The 20,045-nt window shown below is 36.3% G+C and overlaps 2 protein-coding genes across 4 annotated transcripts; both read left to right on the forward strand.

Moving 5' to 3' along the window:
- The first annotated feature begins 1,292 nt into the window (after positions 1-1,292).
- On the forward strand, positions 1,293-11,441 carry zmp:0000000662 (RING finger protein 145). The gene is made up of 11 exons (XM_058796636.1): positions 1,293-1,462; positions 1,875-2,203; positions 2,289-2,397; positions 2,496-2,587; positions 5,510-5,751; positions 5,833-6,002; positions 6,080-6,220; positions 6,299-6,481; positions 7,365-7,512; positions 7,588-7,944; positions 10,085-11,441. Exons 2-11 carry the CDS (start codon positions 2,035-2,037, stop codon positions 10,520-10,522), a joined length of 2,049 nt encoding a protein of 682 aa, XP_058652619.1. The 5' UTR covers positions 1,293-1,462; positions 1,875-2,034; the 3' UTR covers positions 10,523-11,441.
- A 1,315-nt stretch (positions 11,442-12,756) lies between these two features.
- On the forward strand, positions 12,757-19,174 carry ube2d3 (ubiquitin-conjugating enzyme E2D 3). Of its 3 annotated transcripts, XM_058796358.1 has the most exons (9): positions 12,757-12,911; positions 13,022-13,139; positions 14,184-14,247; positions 14,339-14,370; positions 14,864-14,941; positions 15,027-15,132; positions 15,307-15,400; positions 15,906-15,987; positions 18,562-19,174. In XM_058796358.1, exons 2-8 carry the CDS (start codon positions 13,116-13,118, stop codon positions 15,952-15,954), a joined length of 447 nt encoding a protein of 148 aa, XP_058652341.1. In that variant the 5' UTR covers positions 12,757-12,911; positions 13,022-13,115; the 3' UTR covers positions 15,955-15,987; positions 18,562-19,174. The 3 variants fall into 3 exon arrangements, with proteins under 3 accessions (XP_058652341.1, XP_058652340.1, XP_058652343.1); XM_058796357.1 differs by having other exon boundaries at positions 12,816-13,139; XM_058796360.1 differs by lacking the exon at positions 15,906-15,987 and having other exon boundaries at positions 12,820-13,139.
- Positions 19,175-20,045: the final 871 nt, after the last annotated feature.

Consider the following 20,045-nt stretch of genomic DNA (forward strand, 5'->3'; position numbering starts at 1 on the left):
CTGCCATATACAGTTCAGAAACAAATGGTGTTGAAAATTCCCAATAGGCTTATGTAAATTTATACAGAATATTACACTGAGGAAATGTAGAGGTGCAGTTTTTTGTTGTTGTTTGTTTTATGTTTGATGTGAAGGGAGGGGAATGAGGAAGCAGACAGCTCGGCAAACCAAGTATAGTGCAGTTGATATTTACTTATCACGTATAGATCAGAGATTAATTCAATAACTAAAAAAATACATACAAAATTGGATAAAGTGAATAAATGAACGTTTAGACCATAAGAGAAGAAATTTAGTAAAATTAAGTACAAAAAAGTAGTTCTAAACAGTACCAGATTAGAGTTCTTGAGCTTTAGCAGACCATTTGTTTTGTGCTAAACAGAACCCTTTAGGTTCTAAAAAGAGCCATGTGTACGATAGAATCTTAGTGGTGTCATAAAGAACCTTTTAAAGTATGGTTTTTCATTATAAATATTATATTATTTATTATTAATATTGTGCTTTTTACCCCTCTACATGGCCTTTAATACCTTCTAGTCTCTATTAGGGTTTAACCTAAAAGGACTGTCAGAAATTCATGCTAAATAGGTACATTTATTTTTTTATTGACATGGAAAATTGTAGCATAAAATGACAGTGCTATAAAAAAAGTTATTGTCTGAATACATGAATTAATTACAATTGACACTGAACATGAATGAATACATAAAGAAATAAAACATAAAATACAAACACAGAATAGATGCAATGAAGGCCTAGGTCCAAAATATCTTTACAATCCTCTATTTCCGTTCATCATTATGTGTATTTTGAAATTAAGTGGCAGTTTCCCTCTTTAAATAATGTACACAAATAAAGAAATACACAAATGAGTCACGGTGTGTCTCTCCCATTTTTTTAAGTAAAAGCAATTAAGCAAATGAAGGCCAAAATGGACGGTATGTGAGACCTTCAAAATGTTAAAAGGAAACAGTGATAAAAAGTCATGGTATAGCTTTAGCTTTTTGTGACTGGGCATGTTTATGCATAAAGCTATAACAATACGGATAATAAATTCAACATCTGTGTATAGTGGAGAAGAGGAGAGGAGTATGCACAGAAACAGTTAAGGGTTTATGATTCTCTTCTAAAATATTTGAGAGATACTGATTTGATTAGAAGAATTTAGTTTGTTATTTGTTTTTGTTTTTTAGATAATAGTTTCGTTCATCAAGGCCTCACACTCCATCCCAGGAGGTGGCGGAAATGCACCTTAAGCTGGTTTGCCAACCGCCATTAAACACAAAAGAAGAAGAAGAAGAACGGGAAGTGTGTTTGTAGTTGACGGTAGTTTCTAAACAGTGTGCGGTCGTGACAGGTGTGGAAACTGTGTATTTTTCGAGGATGAATTTTGCTGAGGCGCTTTTGTTTTGAGACGAATAACCCGCGAGCTGCCATTATGCTACAAACACACAGACTGGAGGTGGGGTGCAAGCGTCTTTAAAATACACTGAGGTTAAAAAAAACGAAAGTCCGTGTTATTTTCCCATCTTTAAACCTTTAAATCGCGATCAAATGACTCTCTATATTAAGATAGTTTTCTTGTCTTACTTGGTTTATGGTAAGCTACGCTGGTCCTTAGTAGGTCGTCTAGCTCTAGATGGTCTCTCAGCCTGTCTTAAACCGAAAAGTTCCCAAAGCCCATTTAAAACCAGGCCGGGAGACCATCTAAGACTGGTTTAAGATGTCTTAGTTGCTGAATCAAGCATTAAGCCTTTTTGATAAATGACAGAAATCAAGCCGGAAGGACTGTTGTAACGTTATCCTGCGAGCGATCAGAAACGCATCTTGATGTTTTGTAAAACAAAGATATGTCATTGTTTCTCTTCCCACAGTTTTCAGATTGGATCTACTGATTGCCACACCAAACAATGTCCTTTCGTTTCCAAGAGGACCGCCAAGCAGAAGCAGAATACAGGAGCATGATATTATGACAAATGTCATAATGTGAGAGCCTTCCTACATGGTGCAGGAGGTTATTGTGTCCATGTTAAGATGCCACGACTAGAGGAGGTAGCTAATGTTGTCCTCAGGGTGCCCAGCATCTTGGTGTTGGACATGCTGTACAAATGTGACATTGACAGCTTCACGGATCATCTCAAAGCGAGGACGGAAGACATGCTCTTCAAGTACAAATATGTCATCTGGAACACATATTATTTGGGTAAATATGTGATCATCATGAGTTATTATATTGTAGATTTGACTAAATATGTGATATGTGAGATTGTTGTTGGTGTGTTTTGCAGGTCACATAGTGAGCACCGTGGTGCTGCTGTTGCCACTTGGGCATATTATCCAGCTCTACCTGCATGTTCTCTGCGCCCTGCTTCTTTACATGGGTCATCAGATTGTCAGGTGTGAATGCGAATTGGGTCACTGCAAATTTTTAAAAAATGTGAATAAAGTTATCAGTTTGTTGGTAAGTTTTTCAAAGGGTTTTGTTGTGTTAACAGAGATTATGTAAGAGATGAAGCTCAGTATGGCTATGACGGTGCACTCTTTCTGGACTCTCCGGCATTGAACCGTTTCGTGACTGCACTCACCAGTAAGTTACAAGTCACAAATCACAACCCTGATAGTAATGCCATAAAGTATTTAGACTGTAAAGCTATTAAGTTTTTGGCAAACATATTAGCTTACTAGCTTTTTTGCTGAACATATTTCACAAAGCCTGACCATCAAGATCTAACAAACTTTATTTTGTGAAAGTAATTTGTGCAATACGTAATATTTAATAAATGCCCCAATTTCTACAACTTTATATTTTATTTACATTTTTAATGCGTTAGTGCCTAAATACTTTTTGAGACGCTACATATAGCTACTATTTAACCATTTTTACTATTTAACACACCTATATGTGTGTGTGTGTGTGTATATATATATACTGTATGTATGTATGTGTGCGTGTGTGTATGTACACTGTGTATATATATATATATATATATATATATATACACACACACATTATACAGTGAGGAAAATAAGTATTTGAACACCCTGCTATTTTGCAAGTTCTCCCACTTAGAAATCATGGAGGGTCTGAAATTGTCATCGTAGGTGCATGTCCACTGTGAGAGACATAATCTAAAAAAAAATCCAGAAATCACAATGTATGATTTTTAACTATTTATTTGTATGATACAGCTGCAAATAAGTATTTGAACACCTGAGAAAATCAATGTTAATATTTGGTACAGTAGCCTTTGTTTGCAATTACAGAGGTCAAAGCGTTTCCTGTAGTTTTCACCAGGTTTGCACACACTGCAGGAGGGATTTTGGCCCTCCTCCACACAGATCTTCTCTAGATCAGTCAGGTTTCTGGCCTGTCGCTGAGAAACACGGAGTTTGAGCTCCCTCAAAGATTCTCTATTGGGTTTAGGTCTGGAGACTGGCTAGGCCACGCCAGAACCTTGATATGCTTCTTACAGAGCCACTCCTTGGTTATCCTGGCTGTGTGCTTGGTCATTGTCATGTTGGAAGACCCAGCCTCGACCCATCTTCAATGCTCTAACTGAGGGAAGGAGGTTGTTCCCCAAAATCTCGCAATACATGGCCCCGGTCATCCTCTCCTTAATACAGTGCAGTCGCCCTGTCCCATGTGCAGAAAAACACCCCCAAAGCATGATGCTACCACCCCATGCTTCACAGTAGGGATGGTGTTCTTGGGATGGTACTCATCATTCTTCTTCCTCCAAACACGTTTAGTGGAATTATGACCAAAAGTTCTATTTTGGTCTCATCTGACCACATGACTTTCTCCCATGACTCCTCTGGATCATTCAAATGGTCATTGGCAAACTTAAGTCGGGCCTGGACATGTGCTGGTTTAAGCAGGGGAACCTTCCGTGCCATGCATGATTTCAAACCATGGCGTCTTAGTGTATTACCAACAGTAACCTTGGAAGCGGTGGTCCCAGCTCTTTTCAGGTCATTGACCAGCTCCTCCCGTGTAGTTCTGGGCTGATTTCTCACCTTTCTTAGGATCATTGAGACCCCACGAGGTGAGATCTTGCATGGAGCCCCAGTCCGAGGAGATTGACAGTCATGTTTAGCTTCTTCCATTTTCTAATGATTGCTCCAACAGTGGACCTTTTTCACCAAGCTGCTTGGCAATTTCCCGTAGCCCTTTCCAGCCTTGTGGAGGTGTACAATTTTGTCTCTAGTGTCTTTGGACAGCTCTTTGGTCTTGGCCATGTTAGTAGTTGGATTCTTACTGATTGTATGGGGTGGACAGGTGTCTTTATTTAGCTAACGACCTCAAACAGGTGCATCTAATTTAGGATAATAAATGGAGTGGAGGTGGACATTTTAAAGGCAGACTAACAGGTCTTTGAGGGTCAGAATTCTAGCTGATAGACAGGTGTTTAAATACTTATTTGCAGCTGTATCATACAAATAAATAGTTAAAAAATCATACATTGTGATTTCTGGATTTTTTTTTTTAGATTATGTCTCTCACAGTGGACATGCACCTACGATGACAATTTCAGACCCCTCCATGATTTCTAAGTGGGAGAACTTGCAAAATAGCAGGGTGTTCAAATACTTATTTTCCTCACTGTACATATACATACATATACATATACATGCATACGTACAGTGCCATTCAAAAGTTTGGGATCAGTAAGATTTTTAATGTTTTTTGAAGATGTTTCTTATGTTCATCAAGGCTGCATTTATTTGATCAAAAATACTGAAAAAAACGTGAACTCTTTCATGTCATACAACTGGAAAGGATACATTCCTTAGAGCCCAAATCTCTTTGCCCATTTTCAAACTGTATGGCAACCCTTTGTGGATTTCCTCAAAACTGAGTGGTGTATTACTATTGTTCTCACTGTAATAATTGAATTTTCTTTAATAACCTTTTTGCTTGCTTTGTTTTGTATTGTTTTGTTGGGGTTGTTATGGTTGTATTGTTTGGTTTCCTTTGTACTCTTGCAGGCTAATATATTGTGTAAAAAACATTGAAAATAATATATTTAAAAAATACAGAAAAAAACTATTTTGATGAAATATTATTGCAATTTAAAAGAACAATTTTCTATTTTAATGTACTTTAAAATATAATTTATTCCTGTGAAGTATTTTAAATAAACACTGTTCTTTTTAACTTTTTATTTATCAAAGAATCACAGCCGACAAAGTATCACAGGTCCCAAAAAATATTAAGAAGCACAAGCAGATTCCTAAAGGATCATGTGGACATCATCTGTTTCCCACATAAAGAACTTGATTAGCAATTAAAATATTGGGTATAAATTGGAAAGTGTTGAAAAGAGTACTACCTTTCCATAAAATGATAACTTAAGCCCTTCAGAGAGGGTGCAAGAAAAAGTGCGTTGTCTGTCATGCAATTTTTTGTATGGTTTGTGCAATGGCACAGTCACCTTTGATATATTTGTGCATATCAGTACTGATTATGACACTCTTTTACAATGTCTGTGTGTGTGATCACTTGCAGGTCAGATAATAGTCAGTACGCTGTGTGCGTTCCTCATGCGGACTCAACGCGTGTGGCTGTTCTCAGCGCACTTGCTCCCTCTTCTGGCGCGTGTGGTGTCTGTCCCTCTAGACTGGCTTCTCACACTCTCTTCTGTGTCCATGATGATCACAGGGGCCGAGGTGGCCGTCTTCCTCCTCGCCAACCTCTTTGTGCCATACAGACTGGCCAGAGCAGCTTACAGAGAGATAATGGCGATGGAGGTAAAACACAAACACACATACTTACATCTCTCACACACATCACCTCAGTTCTTCTTTTCTAAATGTCTGTTGTTTCTGTAGGTGACTGAGTTGTACAGACTGATGGCAGTCGGTGTGTCCCTCTGGCATGGCTTTGCTGTGCCTGTATTGTTTAGTGTTTTCTGGTTTGTGCTGTTTGGAGTGCAACTTGTTACCAATTATGCCACTATCACTGCCGTCCAACAGGGTCCGCTACTCTACCTCCTCACCAGGTAAATGGCAGGGTATTCAATCTCATTGAATGGCCATATCAAATGCGAATTGAATCTAATGTGCGTGTGTTTTTCAGTGTGTCTGAATGCTGTGCTAGCCCATATTCCCTGCTTGGCTTAACGTTTGTGGTGTCTTATACGGCTTTGGGACTTCTGAGTCTCTGTAAGTTCTACCTTGGAGGATTCAATGCTCTCCAGAACCATAATGTCATGCACAGGTAAGCGAGGATGATGTATGTTTACTATGTGCATGTGTTTGTTCAGTTCAACTGTTCATGTTTTTATATATATTGTAGGGGTGTGACAGAGGGAGTGACTCTGCTGCTGTTGGCCCTGCAGACTGGGTTGTTGGACATGGCAGCTCTACAGCGCTGCTTTCTGCTCTTTATCATCCTCTTCATCGTTCTCACATCTACTCTACAAAGCATGAGTGAGATCACAGAGCCTGTTGTGTTGGGGCTCGGAGCTAGTAGAAACAGGTATGCGATTCCATTTACAACCTGAACAAATGACAATATTAATGACGGACTGGAGGTATGACAGAGTATATACCTAGTGATACATGCAAAAAATGTTGTGCTGGTGGAAATGTGTATGTGAAATATGTTTGTTCTGTTGACTGTCATTGTTTTTTTACTTTTGTTGAAACAGCTGTTTTTGCACTGATGCTAGACTTATTCAAGTATGAATTAATTTACCAGTGTACCGAATTCCAAAAAAAACAAATAATGGACTTAATTAAATGTATTTAATTCACTGAATTAACAAAAGTAGTTCTGATTTCATTTTATGCATGCATACATACATACATACATATATCTATATATCTACATGTGTATATATATCTACATGTATATATATATATATATGTATGTGTTCAAAGGTTTGGGGTTGATATTTTATTTTTGAATGTCTCTTATGCTCACTAAGGCTGCATTTGTTTGATGTAAAAGCAGTAATATTCTGATTTGTGAAATATTGAAAAATTTAAATAACCATTTTCTATTTTAATATATATTTAAAATATAATATTTTCCTGTGGTGGCAAAGTTTGATCAATTTCCTACATTTTTTTTTTTTTTTTTTCCCAGGATTTTTTTGACGACTAGAAAATGAAAATAAAAAGTACAGTATTTATTTAATCTTTTGCAACATAATTATTATTAAACATAATTATATTCATAAAATTATATATACATACAGACTATTTTTTTTTTAAATTATTATTATTTATTTTAAATGTGGACAATGGTTTAGTTACCTACTTTGTTATTTTGGGCGTTAGCATGTTTAATCTGAGAGCTGAACATTGTGCTTTTTTTATGCTTGAGCAAATCCAAATTTTTCTTTCTGTCTCCACAGGAGTGTGTGGAAGCACTTGCGTGGTTTATCTATGTGTGGCTTTCTGCTGCTGTTTCCGGGATTCATGGCCTACAAGATCTCTCAGTTTTTCAACATGGATTTCTGGCTTCTGATCTTGGTCTCTAGCTGTATGCTCACATCGCTGCAGGTACGCTCTGTTTTATGAACTCGTTTGTTTCATTTTGTTTTCTGAGATCACAGCATGCTGTGCTCCCTTTTATAGGTGACAGGCACTCTGCTGATCTACAGCCTGTTCATGGTGGAGGTCTGGCGCGGTGCTGCCCTGCCCGGATTGGATGAGATTGTTTATTATGTGAATGGAGTGTGTCGGGTGCTGGAGTTTGCGGTGGCTGTGTGTGTTGTGGCGTACGGGGCGTGGGAGTCGCTGTGGGGAGAGTGGAGCTGGATGGGAGCCTCGGTCATTATCATCCACTCCTACTGCAATGTGTGGCTACGTGCCCAGGCTGGCTGGAAAAGCTTCTTGCTTAGACAAGAAGCTGCTCGCAAAATCAATGTACTTCCACAGGCCAGTGCAGAGCAGCTGCAGGACCACAATGATGTCTGTGCCATCTGCTTCCAGGTCAGAACAAGCATAAAAGTGCAGGTGTTCTGTATGTCATAGTTAGGGTAGAATCAAGATTTGTCCTTGACTTGCAACATATTCAAATATGCTAGTGGAAGTTGTGAGAATGTTTTCATATTTAAAAGGGTGTATACACTACCATTCAAAAGTTGGTTTTTGAAAGCAGTCTCTTATGCTCACCAAGACTGCATTTATTTAATCAAAAATACAGTAAAAACCGTAACAACGTGAAAGATTACCATTTAAAATAAATGTTTTCTGTTTGAATATATTTTAAAATGTAATATATTCCTGTGATGACTTTTCAGCATCATTACTCCAGTCTTCAGTGTCACATGATCCTTCAGAAATCATTCTAAAATGATAATTTGCTGCTTAATATTTCTGGGAAACTGATACACTTTGAGCTAAACACTTTTATTTAGCAAGGACACATTAAATTGATAGTAAAGGTATTTATAATGTTACAAAAGATTTCTATTTCAACTAAATGCTGTCATTTGAATGTTATATTCATCAAAGAATCATGAAAAACATGTAGCATGGCTTCCACAAAACATTAAGCAGGACAAACTATTTTTAGCGTTGATAAAAATAAGAATATTATGTTATTATATATTATAATATACTAGTAATATGCATGCTAATTAGCAACTCGATAATAGTGAGAATAGGTCCTTAAAATAAAGTGTTACCATGATTAATTATCAATAATAATTGAGTACCAAAGCAGCATTTCAGAATGATTTCTGAAGGATCATGTGACATTGAAGACTGGAGTAATGATGCTGAAAATTCAGCTTTTGCTATCACAGGAATAAATCAAATTTTAAAATGTATTCAAGTAGAAAACCGTTTCATAATACTACTGTTTTAGTTATTTTTGATGAGGTAAATGCAGCAGAAGGGATTTTTTTAATTTTATTTTTATTATTCTTCCTAAAATTTGACCAGTAGTGTAAATGATAACAGTATAGGATCGAATCGATTACAGAACAGTGTTAATTTCGTCAACGAGGACGACGACGAAAAATATTCGTTAATGAACCTTTTTTCTGTGACTAAGACAAGCTAAAAATAATATCTGATGATAAAAACTATGACGAAATTTATGCCGCGTCTTTGTTAACTAGACGAAACGGGACTAAAATGTTATTTGAGGACTACCGGACATTCAAAATACATCCTATAGGCTAAATTAACTGTCTTGTCTTTCAAAATGTGCGTCCCTGTCATTGGATTACAATCAGATGAGGGGCGTTCGTATATCTAGTCTCAGTATGGCAGCCGCGGACGGATTAGCTACCAAAACGCGAACTAGCGATCTGAAACAATGGCCTCAGCACCTGACGCGTTAGCGATAGAGTGACCAGACGTCCCGTTTTTCCCGGGAGTCACAATTCGTTGTCGATTAACTTAAAGTTAGTGAAGGTGGGATAGGCGGAATCGCGCTGATAGAAGTGTTCTCGCGCACGCTCCACTTCTTCAGTTCTCATACAGCGCGCGATCAGTTCTCAGTACTCGGTACTCAAATACATACACAGCAGTCCAAATGTCTATTGTGTAGTAGAATATCTCACGTAAATACAGTCGGATATGGCTTAAGTGAACGTAAATAGGTGGGTGAAAACTGAATGTGTCAGTATTACATGCATCCGTTTTAAATGGACAGCATATTAAATACCCATTTGTGTCATTAATGTTAAATAAATGTATACTACTGTATCTGAAAAATGAGTTTAATTTGTATCTCTACCAAAAAATGAATATTTATTCCAGTTTTTCCAAATTCAATCCTTGATTCAAATTTCTCATAAGCTTAATTGATTTAAAGAGAGATTAATTAATGAATATTTTTGTTTGAAGACTACATATAAAAGGGGCTACCAAAATAAATGTTGGTAACTGCAGTTTGACTAAAAGTAATGACTAAAAGTTGACAAAAATGCAATGACTTTTCGTCGACTAAAACTATGAAAGACTAAAATGTGACTAAGACTATTAAGCATTTTCGTCTCATGATAAAGACTAAGACTAAATCAAAAATGCCTGCCAAAATTAACACTGTTACAGAAGTAATCGAATTATACTTTGCATGACAATGATGATGATAAAGTCCATTTTTTCTAACCTGCAGGATATGACATCAGCAGTGATCACATACTGTGGTCATTTCTTCCATGGCAACTGTTTGAGAAAGTGGCTTTATGTGCAAGAGACATGCCCCATGTGCCATGCCTCCATCAAACCCTCCTCGGCTAATCCGACAGCTGCAGCAGGCGAAGCTCCACCGACCCACCAAAACCCACCTCCATCAGAGCAACAGCCTTCTCCTGAGACCCGTCAGGAGGAAGAGCAGGGATCACAGGGAGACCATGTTTGCTCTGCAGAGACGAATTGTGATGAGTCTGAAAGGAAATACTCAAACTCCGAGAGGAATTGTAGCAAGGAGAGTCTCCAACACTTGCACTACGGTGCCAATGGTGATTCACAAGGTGTGGCAAATCCTGGACCCAGCTGCTCATCGCATGGGGACCCAGAAGTGGCTTCTCAGGAGCTTAGGGAAGCGGATTGAAACATAAGCTCAGCCAGAGAAGTGTGAATCAGAGAAACTGCCATGGCAACAAGACAGACTGACAGTGGCAGAAAACGGAACAGAGCTCAGAGAAAGTGGGACGCATTGAAAGGAAGCCATAACAATAGAGGGTTACAAATAACAGAGACACAAATGCTGCGAAAGCCTGCAGGTGCATCATTTACTCAGAAGACGTCCTGCTGATTTTGTGCTAGGACTAAGCCGACCACAGCACCTCCGCAGCATTAGATGATAGTTACCAAATGATATTCATTTCGAAGAATCTCTTCTTGACATTTGTTAAGATATAGAGTTGGATGATTCAATGATGATTGTCCAGTTCTAAGGAACACAAGAAAGAATAGATGTATTACAAACAAATTCCTGTTGGCAGTTACTAATTCTGTGATTTTCTTTTCTTTTTTTTGTCATTTGGGACTTTTCTGTTGAGTTATTTCAGATACAGGTTATGGTACATGTGTGAATTTCATTCATTCATCCGTGATGCAGATCTGTTAATATCTGTGCCTCTGACTTTTTCTGTATCGCTCCATTGTGTGCGTTTATTTGAACTGACATTATATAGTTGTAATGAGGGAGTCATGGTGATTATTCTCTCAAATACATTATGGTTTGTGGATGAGTTCTGCCTGAATTAATGGATAAAAGACAGTCAATGAAGTTGTGAGCTGTGCATAAAGCAAAGATCAGATCATTGTTATTGGGGAGATTCCAGTTGAGGCTATGTTTAAAAGAGCAGAGAATAACGATTAAAGGCTTATACAATCACACTGATTGAAAAAAGTTGTTTTACTCTTGCCTGGTTTCATTTCATCTGTGTGATTTGGAGACAGTTCTGTGTCTAGTTCACTGTTTCTTCTATTGCCGTAGTGTTGTATGATGATTAAAACAACATACATTATTGCTGGCTAATATATTTATTATTTATATATTTAATTCAAGTACTTTGGGGGCTTTCTGCGTTACTTATTTTGTCTTTTTTAAGTGAACTACTAAATGTCTAGTATGTAGCAGTTAGCAGTATCCTGGTGTTTAAAATCTGGTAATGCTATTTGTGACCCTGGACCACAAAACCAGTCATAAGAGTCAATTTTTTGAAATTGAGATTTATACTACAACTATTTTATTTGAAATCTGGAGTCTGAGGGTGCAAAAAATCAAAATTTTAAGAAAATTGCCTTTAAAGATGTCTAAATGAAGTCCTTAGCAATACATATTACTAATCAAAAATTAAGTTTGGATATATTTATGGTAGGAAATTTACAAAATATCTTTACTTAATATCCTAATGATTTTTGGCATAATAGAAAAATTGATAATTTTGACCCATTCAATGTATTGTTGGCTATTGCTACAAATATACCATGTGACTTACGACTGGTTTTGTGGTCCAGAGTCACGTTTTTTTGTGTATATGCACCACTTTGTGTTAAGCTTTTAAATACCATGAATATGGTTATCATTGAATACAAAAAAAAAAATCCCATAGATGAGTGGTTCTCAACCAGGGGGCCTCAAAGTGATTTAAAATGATGAATTAAAATGATTTAATTTTAAATAATTAAAAAGCCAAAAGAACTAAAAGTCAAGATATTTTAATTCACTCCCTCCAATCCTGGATGAATAAATTGCCTAATTAATTTGATAAAATCATAATTAATAAATTAGTAAAATCATAAAACTCCAATAATAACCTAATCCAAGAATCCATAAATTAATAAAATATTAAAACTCCATGTAAGTTTTTATAATGAATACACATTTTTCTAGTTATCCCCAAGCTAAAATAGTTTTGGGTGTAGAAATTATATATATATTTTTTAATCATTAACCAGTTATTCAAGATCTTAGTCATCCCAAGACTGCAGGCCTGCCGTGATATACATCAAATGTCCAAAGGAATTTGATACCATCTTTGTACCATAACTCAGACAGAGTAGTATTTGAACTATTTTGTATTCAAGGCCCAATGGTGAAGTCACTTACATTTCACAAATTTCTCCTTTTGCTGTTCAAATTTGCCATTGTGTAGGTTTCACTGTACCATGACCATTATCTTTGCTTTTCATCTCGTTCAAAAGAAACATTTCACTTCCAAGGAGGTACGTAAAATGCTTCTGGATAATCCCTTTATAATTCTCCTTCTTGTAAGTTGTAATTTTTTAAAAACGTTCATATTTTTGCATTTTTAGTTATTAGTGCTGTCATCCGGCGCTCACGGTGGCGCTCGGCTCATTATCGCGCTTTAATTCGCCATTTAACCCGCGCGAGAAGAAGAAGAGGCTAACAACAAGCTCACGGACATCTTGTCAGCGCAGACAAACTGAAAGAGAAGTGTACACACATCAGCATTACAGGCACCGACAGGGTCAGGGCCTGTCTGTATTCACGCGTTTGATTGCCATATCATTTGTTTTAGTCGTTGAATGTAAGATATTTTTTGACATCCTGACATTTTTAATGTTACTTTTTATCTAGGCAGCTGGCTAGCTCTCAGTTTAGCTCACACATAGAGAAAGAGAGCGAAATATAGGGCGCTAGTTATTCAGGAGCCACTACACCCAGTGGGAAGATGGCGCTTAAACGAATCCATAAGGTAAGTGGGAAATTATATCGAGTATAAATACATCAGCCAGACATATTATAAACCAGTGTATCATTAAATATTTTAGTCGGCTATCAGCGTGTCGCCGTATTGCTTATGTAACGTTACGCTTATTCCTGATACAAGCGACGAACGATTTTTTTGTTTATTAATTAGGAGATCAAACCTGTCGTTTTTTAATATTATTATTATTTTCCATAAATCTGTGTATACAATTTTAACGCGCCATTGTCAACCAGTGTGAATAAAGGTCTTGACAGCTAATAATTATTTACGTAAGACAGTCTCGATGATTCATGGGTGGCACTATAAAATGTTTAGATTATAAATGATAAATCTCACATCGATATTTAATTCATAATAAGGATTCAAATGATTGCTGTTAGTATTGGCACTTTGCCTCGTGGTGTGGGCAGTAAATTATTACCATAGTTATTCTTATGAAATTAAACGAAACAAAAACTAAAATAGTCTTTTAGTTAATTTTTTTTTTTTTAAAGCCTATATTAATGCGATAATTCCTAAACGTTTTGACGTCGAGGTCCCTTTTTACTTCTCCTCTTTTAGTTGACCTTTATGGACTGCAAGGTTCAATTTGGGGTCCTAAATAGTTTTGTATCCATATTATGAAGTAAACTTGCCAGTGTGTTGCGAAGTTCCTGCCTGTCTGTAGTTGTGCAATGGAAAAGCTCTAGATTGATGGCACTTTTCTACCCCCCTGTCATGAAATACCCCCAGGTGTCTTCCCACTCAACAGACATGTTGAAATAAAAATAAACGTAGTGCTCCTAAAGTAGGGAGCGCAGACGGACATGCCTGTGGGCTTCAGGTTGTGTTCCAGCTCTTCTCCCTCATGACCCCTCTGGAACTATAAATACACTGTGCTGCTACACATTCAATCTGCTGGTTTCATCTTGCTGTCACCATAGTGATAAAAGAGCAAAGCGCCATTATTGACCCTTCGTTATGGAGAGTCTGTGTCTTTTCAGTAGTTCTGCGTGCTTGTGTTTCACTCATTCTGACTCTTCCCTGTAGGAATTGAATGATTTGGCACGTGATCCTCCTGCACAGTGTTCAGCAGGTCCAGTGGGGGATGATGGTGAGATTACAGAATTTACATATATTGTGTGGTGTTTATGGCTGAATGTATTTACTGTAAACTGATGCTGTACATGCAATCTCTCCTGCAGTGTTCCACTGGCAGGCAACAATCATGGGGCCGGTGAGTACAATAAAACACTGCTGTAGAAGCATGTTACTGAATAGTATAGTTCTGACACAAAATATACAAACTGTGTTTTTGGGAAAAGTCTTTTATGCTAGCAAAGGCTGCAATTATTTGATCAAAAATACAGTAGAAACAGCAACAACTGTTTTTTTTTTTATTTTTAAATTATTTTAAATGTATTTTTTTCCTGTGATAGTGAAGCTGAATTTTCAGCAGCCATTACTCCATCCTTCAAAAATCATTCTTATATGCCAATTATTATTAATGTTGAAAATGTTATGCTGCTTAATATCTTTTTTTGTGGAAACCATTTTTTAACGATTCTCTGACGAACAAAAAGTTTAAAAAACAGCATTTATTTGAAATAGAAATCTTTTGTAACATTATTAATGTCTTTACTATCACTTTTTAAAATGAAAATCTTACTGACCCCAAACAGTAGTGTGAATGTACTAAAAATATTTTTCCCTTTTTTATTTATAAACAGAATGAAAGTCCATATCAGGGTGGTGTTTTTTTCCTAACCATACACTTCCCAACAGATTACCCCTTTAAACCACCAAAGGTAGGAACTCCAAAAACAACACAAAAAAACAAACGAACACCTGTTTGACTGTAGGCGTGTATAACATTTGTGTTCCTTATGTTAGGTTGCATTTACTACAAGAATCTACCATCCCAACATAAACAGTAATGGCAGCATCTGTCTGGATATCCTCAGGTCCCAGTGGTCTCCTGCACTTACTATTTCTAAAGGTACACACTATAATAGGTGTTAGTCCTAATACTGGAAACACATTAGGCCTATAATAAATACATAAGCTAGCTCCAGTCCACTAATTTGATTGGACAAGCAACGTGATATTTTGTATAATTGAATTCCTTGTGTTATATGTCAATGACACGGTGTATGTGTCTACATCTCTGTAGTTCTCCTGTCCATCTGCTCACTCTTATGTGACCCCAATCCAGACGACCCTCTTGTGCCAGAGATTGCCCGAATCTATAAAACAGACACAGAGAAGTAAGTACAGACTGAAGCACAATTATTATATTCTCTTACACACGTGCGCAACATCTGGTATAGATGTTATTTTTAAATTATACACTGTTTACTATTTTTAACATTTAAAAAAAATATTTTTACATTGTCAGTTCTTCTTTATTGTGTTTTGTTATCTTCCACTTATGTTTCATTTGAACTTACTACAATTTTTAAAATCTTTAAATCTCTTATACATTTTTTGCAAGACCATAAAATCATTGCTTATGCTTGATAAGTGAAAGCAATTTATATATATATATATATATATATATATATATATATATATATATATATATATATATATATATAGTTTTTTTTGTTTGCTAGAGAAGCCAGTTACATTTACATTGTAAGTCTGATCCAAAAAGTTTATTTGAATGCAGTCAGCACCAAATTACAGCAGTTTATCACAGATAATATTAATATCTGTTGTAAAAAATAAAATATGTAATAAATAAGGGCACCTTATGTCATGCTCTATCAGGTATAATAGAATGGCAAAGGAATGGACAGAGAAATATGCCATGCTGTAGGTGAAAGTCAACTCTGCATTGTGAACATTAGAGGTACTGTAGAGAGAGTGAAGCACTGCAAACTGTTGCTTCCGGTGTGGTGCAGCATGAGCGTGTGGCCACAGCAGGTGTGCATCACTAATACATGCTGTCATGTCTCCTCTGAAATGACTGAGAAAAAGCACAGAATGTTTTCAAGTGAAAAGTCAGATATGCTTTTATCTTTGTCAAACACAGCAGTGTCTTGTGATTTGATAGGGTTTATTTAGTTCTGCATTAAACCTTGCAGTAAGCATGGCCAGCCATAGAGTCTTACAGCAGCATGATTTTTTTTTTTTTTTTTAAGTGAAAAATGTTAGAGCTGTAAATTGTAATGACTGAGCATTTTTGCTTCGTGTGAGCTAGTTGTAGCACTGCATGAGAAGCATCAGGATGCTAGTAGAAACATATATTATAGCCTACATTAAGGCAAGATACTACAGGCAGTTCGGTTATTTGGCTTTTCATAATGCATTCAGACTAGTGGAAAGAAACCTACACTTAAATGTTTATTTTATCGTACTTTATTTGCATCTGTAGATTTCAATTACAATATATATCTTTAAAGGCAGTTTTCTCAGAATTAGAACTCTTTAGTTTTATTCCTATTCAGGTATTCTACAGAGGGTTTTTGTCATATACTATTCACCTGATTTTATACAAGTAGTTATTCCTAAAAGATTTTTCTTTTTCTTTTTTTCTGGCTGCTAACAGTATTTTCTGATTTACCTGGTTGTATCCAATGTTTAGATTTCTGTTCAGGAAATGTATGTAAATAAGTGCATATTTGGTTAGATAATTTGAATATTTCAATATAAAATTTCAGAAAACCTGTAATATAGGTTTTGTTTTTTTGTTTTTTTGCAATTCTTAATGTAATCAATCAACTATTGTGATTAGGGATGCTCCGATCAGGATTTTTGCAGCCGATACCGAGTGCCGATTTCTTGTCATGGTGATCGGCCGATTCTGATGCATCAAGCTTTATATAACATATGTAATAATGTTATATAAATAATCACAAAAGATATTCCTTATAGAGTGAACATTTTAATATTCATTTAAAATGGTGTTTATGCATAACATATGCTATATCCTCTAGTATTTTTTATCTAAAGCCAAACGCGCCAAGTTTAAGAGCTGCGATGACGTGGTTACTCTAACAACAACAGAAACACGGTGAGCAGCAAAAAATTATAATTACTTTCACTAAAACACAGCAGAAAACAACAATGCTGCAAATATGGTTATTTTTCTTTCTATCTATATTTATCTATCTATAACCTATGACTCTTGAGTATTCAAACCAGATGTGACAAAATGTTTCTGATCTACATTTAGCATTATTAATCTGTAGGCTAAGGACATTTAAATATATATAAATTGTTGTTAGATGTCTAGGTTGGAATTTAAACTTTGAAACCGTTATCTTTCTTTTCTGCTCAAGATGAGAACGTTTTGATTATCCATGTTATGTATGTTAGAGAGAGGACAAAATAAATAGAAACATTTAAACTCCAACATGGAGAAGTCTGATGTAACTCATAAGGTTTAATACGGTCCAATAAGACTGAAGAGGAAAAAGAACTAGAAACATTTTAACTACTGAAAGAACAAAACGGAGTAGTGCGATTACGGTTTATCCACAGATATATGCGGATAATCCGTGGGTCAGATAATAAACAAAAAAAAATTGATTATTTGCAGGTGGATGGTGGGTGGATAGAATAAATCATAAATGATGCAAATATTAACAAATTTTTTTAAATACGTTTTTCATCAGGCAGACGATTTAATTTGTGTTTTCTCCTGATCGGGAAGTTGCAGTGACCGAAACGGTGACGTTCCAGATAAAGTTTGAAAGGAGTAAAGCCTGTGTTAATGCTATTGAGTAGGCTAATATGGCCAAAGAAGATATTTTTGTTTTATAAATAAATGTTCATTTAAAAGCAAACCACGATCAACGTATTATGTTACGGTTACCCCTTACGGCTCCGATGAGGTTTTGTTCCGTCCTCCACGCTGTGACAACTCACAAAATACTTTTTAGCCAAGCAGCGTGGAGAGCCGTGGCTGGTATAAACACAAGCACTGACTGAGCGACCGCGATCAGCTCCGGTTCCCGCGTGCAGTGATGCACAGATCAGCTGTAACGTCACTGAATCTGCTGTTAAAAACTGAAATATCCATTCAATCATCATGCAAAACGTACACCACAAATAACAAAAATAACGTTTTCAAACCGGCAATGACATGACTGCGGCGCCAAATCATTTATGTCCCCATGCATCATGTACGTCCTCACGCATTGATGTCATCAAATTGTGAGTAATAAAATGTGATTATCGGCCGATACCGATCGATCGGAGCATCCCTAATTGTGATGTGTATTCGTTGTTTTCCTATTCATCTGGGGTGTCTTGCCTTAAATCTTCAAATAAAAATGTTTATGAACTTGATAAACTGAAGTGCATCATTAATAAAGGAGAAATTACATAGTAACTGGAATCATCAGAAAGGTTCGAAACTGAGCTGCACTCTTCGGTCACTTGATTTCAAATATCTAATGTTTTTCTGTCCTCTTTGCAGATACAACAGAATAGCGCGGGAATGGACTCAGAAATATGCCATGTGATGTTGGCTGGACACATTTATACACTGTTTGTTCTCTCATGTTTTGGACACTGTTGCAAGACCATATTTCTCCATCTGTCTCTTATGGAGGCACAATCCAAGTTTTCTGCTCAAACAGGAATGCAGGCCTGCTCCTGGCCTTTCCACACTACAAAGTCTTGAAATGGACCTCGCCAGTCTGACGGATGTTCCTCCACTCTCAGCTCTGCCTATCTTTGATCTTTACCAATCAACTCCTCTCACTCCACAACACGTCATGCCTGTATGACCAGAGTGTGTTCTCTCTGAGCCGCTCGGAGAGAGAATGTCTTTAGGTTGTTCTGCTTTTTTGGGGCCTTACTCCTGGAATGCATGCAAACGCAGGAGAAAAGGGCAGGTGTTGTACATCAGTGGGAGATTGGGACTGATTCCTATATCCTGTTTGATTGTAAAGATTTGCAACATTCTGATCAGCTCCTGGCCCAAAATTTTCACAGCCATGACACTGAGATACAACTTAATCAATTGGCTTAAATATCTATTTAAAATCCCGCTACTTTTTCCTTTCAATAAAGATGTATAACTCATACTACTTGTTTGTGTTTTTCTATTTGAATTTAATTGTCTGTATTCAAATAAACATAGATTAGACTTTTTTGACGTATTGAATATGGAAAGTGCTTATGGTTTTTCACTTGAAATGACCATTTAAGACCATGAAAAATTTGGAAATAATCATATGATTGTTAGTGTGCTCAATAAGGTTTGGTCAGGGCAAATTAATATTTATCTTGGAAAAAAATTGTATTGTAACATAAAACAAAAAAGTTGAGACTTCTTTAATATTTTAGCAAGTGATGATAATTAAGACATAAAATGTCTTCTAATTAAAAGTGTTCTCATTCTTGTATTTCTGGTTTTAAAGAAATAGTTAACCCAAAAATGAAAATGTTGTAATCATTTACTTACCCTCATGTCATCCCAAAACTATATGAGAATCTTTCTTATGTTAAAGAAGATATTGAAGTTGCTCAGGAATTTTGAAGAACCAAACAGTTGTTGGTCCCAATTGACTTCCATAGTAGAGAAAGAAATACTATTGATATAAACGGCAACCATCAACTGTTTTGATTACCAGCATTCTTCAAAATAACTTATTTTATGTTCAACATAAAGACATTCATACAGGTTTGGAACGACATGAGGGTGAGTAAATAATGACCAAATTTAGAATTTTGGGTGAACTAGATCCTTTTAAAGCGCGTGAATGCTTTCCTGCGTTCAGCCACTTAAATAAAATAACTTAACAAATCAGCGAATTAATGTTTTAATGAGTTAATTCAAAAGATTATAAATATCCCACCACATAAGGTAGCAGTGCAGGCATAATAAAAGCCCTCATAATTTAATTTCTCGGACAGCTAGTTGTTTTCACTACAGCATTTAATTGCATTTCAAAC

Source organism: Onychostoma macrolepis, chromosome 13, assembly GCF_012432095.1.
Source record: "Onychostoma macrolepis isolate SWU-2019 chromosome 13, ASM1243209v1, whole genome shotgun sequence".
Lineage (NCBI taxonomy): Eukaryota > Metazoa > Chordata > Actinopteri > Cypriniformes > Cyprinidae > Onychostoma > Onychostoma macrolepis.